Source organism: Petaurus breviceps, unplaced genomic scaffold (assembly GCF_028583685.1).
Source record: "Petaurus breviceps papuanus isolate PSGF00001 unplaced genomic scaffold, PetGlider_PUasm1.0 176, whole genome shotgun sequence".
Taxonomy (NCBI): Eukaryota; Metazoa; Chordata; class Mammalia; order Diprotodontia; family Petauridae; genus Petaurus; species Petaurus breviceps.
The window spans coordinates 31693499-31699059 of NW_027185771.1; the positions used below are offsets into that span (position 1 = coordinate 31693499).

At 41.2% G+C, this 5561-nt stretch overlaps 1 protein-coding gene across 1 annotated transcript; it reads right to left on the reverse strand.

Annotated features, from left to right (window-relative positions):
* Nucleotides 1–3138: 3138 nt before the first annotated feature.
* Nucleotides 3139–4071, reverse strand: LOC138159553 (olfactory receptor 5AR1-like). The gene has a single exon (XM_069085904.1). The coding sequence runs from the start codon at nucleotides 4069–4071 to the stop codon at nucleotides 3139–3141; it is 933 nt and encodes a 310-aa protein (XP_068942005.1).
* Nucleotides 4072–5561: the final 1490 nt, after the last annotated feature.

Consider the following 5561-nt stretch of genomic DNA (forward strand, 5'->3'; position numbering starts at 1 on the left):
GTTGCTGGTTCCTCTTGGAATTTAGCCTGCTTCTTGAGAGGCATCAATCTCAATAAATGCCTATACTTGGATTAGAGGTGGTGTGACTCTGAATTCTTTGAGATGGTTCCACCACAATACATCATGAAATCACAAAGTTTTTGGGTGGGTGTTATGCAGAGAATAAAAGAGAGCTGAACCTGGATTCAAGGTAAATTTAGGGTGGATGTATTGATCAGGCAGGCAACTGCCTAGAGTATAAACTCAAATCAGGAAGCCCTGAATGGGGGTACAAACAGTGCTTATAAAGGCTAAAACCACAATTGGGGAGAGGAGCTAGCATAAGCAATGATGTACAGAAACCAAGAATTCCCATTGGTTAGATCTATAGCTCAGGGCTATTTTTGGGAATATGGCACAAGGGTACAAGGGTACAAATTTTCCTGGAACAAGAGGGTCCCTCCCAGAACAGGGTGGAGGGTACAGGGTGGAGAGATGTTGGGTAATGAGGACAGGCTAGGGTCATGTTCTGGGTAAAGGGTGTGGGGACCCTGCTTGATCAGCAGGAATGTTAATTCAGGATGAAGAGGGTTAGGGGGATACGCCTTGGGCAATACCCAGGACTATGCCTTAAGCTGTTTCAAGCTATTACAGGGTATAGGATAAAGACAAAGACAAATATATAAAGGGGCTTAATGGTGGGCTCCAAAACAGGTGGTGTGTGATTTGGGTTTGGGCACAACATGGCTAGAGACCCCATCTCAACAGTTTTTGGCATCCCTTGGTTAAACCTACAAAAATTCTCTCTTTTATTCTCTATCCCTGTGTTGAAACTGCTACATGACAATAGCAATCAGGATGAATTTTAACCTCACTGGGAAGGTAAAGGGTTAATATGATTCATATTACAGAAGCACAATGACCCACCCCTTACCATGAGCCACCTTTACCTGGTCATTAAATGCATACATGTTTAGGGAGCGCCACTGGAAGGCACCACTTTTTATTGAAAGGGTACAATAAATAAATCATATCTCTGTTCCCTCAGGGATGTCTGTTAGGTTAGGTCCCCACCTTACAAGGTATTTTGAAAGTGGGTCCTCAGGAGCAATGGAGGACTCTGATGTGAGTCAGCTATCAACATTTTCTTTTTTTTTTTTAAAGCAATTGGGGTTAAGTAACGCTCAAGGTTACACGGCCAGTTATTTCTGGGTGTGGTGCTAAGTATCTGAGCCCGGATTTGATCCAGGTCATCCCAACACTGGAGCCAGTGCTCCTACTCGCTGAGCCACCTGGCCGCCCCAGCTATGAACATTTTCATATAGCTAATTGATCACTCTCAAACCAGACTTCACATGATGCTGGATATACCATTTCCATTTGATGATGGAGGTTTCCCAAGGGTGACTGACCTTGTGGGACTTTTTGAACACTCAATATAAGATAAGAATTGCCAGATGGAGAATGATTGGAATGCTCCTGTCCATGGGGCTTTGCCTCTATCAGAGCCAGGTAAAAGGCTTGGAGCTACTTCTTAAGAGGAATGCAATTGGACATGGATCCACCCAAGATGCTTGTGGAAAATATAATTTGCCTTCAGTTGCCACTTTTGTCTGTCTGTGAAAATTTCCAGGTGTCATCATTAGTGCTGTTAAGAATTTGTAATCTTGGAGTACCTAGAGTAGAGATTCCAGGGACAGAACATCCCAAACGTACTTTTGGAGGCTCCTAAGTCATCTTGTTATTTGGGGTCTCACTGAAACTGCAAATCTTGCCATTAGCTTCCACATAGAGGGACTACAGGATGATGCCTGGGGTTCAGGGTAGGGTGGTGGGAAGGAGGAGGGTAGCAGTGTCTCTAGAAGCCAAAAAAAGACTGGTGACCTGGTTTGTAGTAGTAGGAAATTTATTATAAGTAGCTTTTCTCTCACCTTGGTGGGGATTCCCAGTGCTACCCCCTCTGTAAGTGTTTGACCTAGTGAATAGGCCCCTGAACCTTATCAGGTTTAGTGGCCCAGCCATCATCAATGACAACAGCTAGAAAGTTCTCCAAAGCCTTAAATAGAGTTTCCTCACTGGCCCAAACATGATGATGTCATCAGTGCAATAGTTGACTGTCATTTCTTGGATAACAATTAGGTCAACACCCACTCTACCTGTTCATAAAAGATTACAGCCAAAGGTGCCTTGTTCTCTTGGCTAAGGAGGAAAATGCCTGAACCAGCCCCTGCCCCATGACTGACTATTCACATAAGTGTCTGGCACATAGGAGAATTACTTGATTAACTGATGCAAAGTCATTTCTGGGGAATAGGATACTAGTAATTAAGGGTAAGAGTATAGAGAAAGAAGAGAAGAGGACCCAGGACCAAGCCCTGAGGAATATCCTTACAAAGAGAATCCACTTCAGATCTAACAATATATGGGAATTATCTTTTATCTTTGAAATACTAGCATGGTTTAGAGAAAACAGTACTGGATTTGAAATAAGGGGACTTGTGTTTGAAATCTATATATGCTACTTGTTTAGATTCAAGCTAATTATGTTTGCAAGGCTCAATTTTGACAGGCAGTTAGAGTTATCACTAGGAGAGATCCCTGAGACATCAATTCAATTCAAAAAGTACTGGATTTATTAAGTTTCTATTATGAGCTAGGCAGAGATGAGCTAGATGGAGAAAGATAAAATAAAATAGTACTTTCTTTTAAAGAACCTACATTCTACTGAAGGCAAACATGTAGACATATCAATAATCACCAAATCCATGCAACTCATTTCTGGAGGGAGGATACAAGTTCAAATATAAAGAGGAGTTTATAAAATAGCAAGGGATTAAGGGGGCACAGTGGAAAGCTATGGAAGAATGAAATGGGGAAACCAATAAGATAAGACTGAACCAGATGTGTATGAGGAAGTTGGGAATGGTGAATATGGAAAGGCATCTCAATCTGCACACAATACAAGTAAAAATCACAGATATTTTGAGTAAAGCCATAGGGCAACAGATTGGCACATCCTTCACAAGTAATAAAAATGATGTTGACTTGGTCTTCAATTCCTTAGAAAGAGGCACAAAGTGGAGGTGGGAGCCTTGGGGTGGCATTATACACATGACAGCACATTGTTCTGACAGATGATTTAGGATGTGGGACATGGTTTCATGTGTCTCTTGTTTTAATTAGGAGTTTTCTTAGTGCTATTTTCACCTCCTTATTCCTCAGGCTGTAGATGAGGGGATTCAAGGTAGGTGTGAAGGCGACATAAAACACAGTAATGATCTTGTCATCTGGGGAGTACAGGGACTTGGGTCTCATGTACAGAGACATTACAGTCACAAAGAACAAGATGACAACCAGAAGGTGAGAAGAACAAGTGGAGAAGGCTTTTCTGCGCCCCTGGGCAGAGCGAATTCGGAGGACAATGTTGATGATGTGGATATAGGAGAAAGTGATAAATATGACAGGGGACAAAAGGGTAAAGATACAAATGATTTGTGAGACAAGCTCTGCCTGGGATGTATCTGTACAGGAGATGCGGAACAGGGCAGGCATTTCACACAAGAAATGATTGATAAGATTATCCCTGCAGAATGAGAGCTTGAATGTTTCAACTGTAGCCACCAGGGATGCCACAAAGCCACCCATCCACGACCCTGTCACCAGCCTCAAACATACATTCTTATTCATTGTGGCTGAGTACCTCAAGGGGTCACGAATAGCAACATAGCGGTCATAGGCCATCACTGAGAGGATATAGCACTCTGCAATACCAAAGGACAGGAATGAATAGACCTGTGTGACACAGCAGGAGTAGGAGATGGACTTTCTTTCTGCAAAGAAGTGTGCAAACATCTGTGGGAACACACAGGTTGTGTAACAGACTTCAATTATGGACAGATTGGTGAGGAAGAAATACATGGGAGTATGGAGGAATGTGTTCACTATTATCAACAACACAATGAGCAGGTTCCCCAGCAAGATCATCAGGTAGACCATGAGGAAGAGCAGGAAGAGGGGCACCTGGAGCTCAGGCCGGGTGGAGAGGCCCAGGAGGATGAACTCAGTCACCGCGGTGAGGTTGCTGCCCTCCATCTTGTTTACGAATCTACTGAAGTAACAACGAGGTTTGTGCTTTACATTATCTATCTATTTTGTTTCTTATGACAAGCATTTAAAGCTAGCAAGGCACATAGGTTTTCTCTTATTTTTACCTTTTTATCATAAATTTAACAATTATCCACAAACATAAAAGATCAAATTTATAAAGAAGAAAAAGGACGATTACATATAAACCCATGATCTTCTGTTATGTAAGATGTTTTTAAATTTACATTAAGTTTAACAAGGTAATAAAATTGCCAAATTTGTTGTTTTCCCCTCCTGAATTTCATTCAATATTTTCCATGTATTTAAAAAAGTTACTGGCTATTTTTTCCTGTATATTGTTGCTTCCCATGAACTCGTCTTCCTCTGACTTCAAATAAAATTCTTATCTTGGAATAGGCAAGCAAAATAAGTCAATATATTGCCCATGCAGGATAGCTATTATCCTGCTTTTATAAAAGAGGAAGCTGGGGCTCAGAAAGGTTAATTAGCTTCCTGACAGCAGCACAGACTGACCCTTCATCTGCCATCTCTGTGTCATCTCTCTCCAAGCTAGAAGTGAGAAAAACAAGATCTGTCCTCCGTAGCTCTTATCAATTCCACCTCCCATACACTCAAGGGGAATTGTGAAAGGTGACAATAGTCTGACTTACCTATCAGCTACCTTGGTCAAATCAATTCTGGAGACTGGCATTTAATTTGGACACCAAATGTGGGCTAGCAGAACACATTGATTGGTAAGTTAGAGCTTGTTCAGAGAAAGGAAGTCAATATGGTGAAGTATCTAAAGCATATACCCTGTAAGGATGATTTGAAAAGGACATTTTGCCAAGAGAAGACTTAGATAGAATGCTCAATTTCTCCAAATGCCTAAAAGGCTGTCTTTTCACAGCCTTTTTCTGTGAGGTTCAAAAGGACAGGAGCAGGGGCAGCTAGGTGATCAGTGAATAGAGCACTGATCCTGGAGGTAGGAGGACCTAAGTTCAAATTTGACCTCAGACATAACACTTACCAGCTGCATGGCATTGGACAAGTCACTCAACCCCAATTTCGCTGCCTTCCCTCCTCCAAAAATAATGACAGAAAAAGAGGGCTGGAGCTTTTATAACAGTTTGAGTTAGATTAGTTCTATTTCCAGATTAAATATAAGGAAAACTTATAATGGTATAAACTACCACTTGAAGGAATGAGCTCTCTATTAATGGGAATGCTCAGAGAACCAATGAGAGTCAATGTGACAGTTATAATTATAATAACTGATATTTATCTAGTGTTTACAAATTAAAGAGAGCTTTTTTTTACATGCAGTCTACACATTTTCACTGTGTCTCTCATGCATATGTTTTCCTCATTTATGCCTCCACAGTTGCCTGGCTTCTTTCAAATTCTTATAGTTATGTGAGGGCTAAAATCCCATCTTCTACAGAAGTCTTTCTTAATTCTTCTTGTTTCTAACGCCTTCCCACTATTTGTTCTTT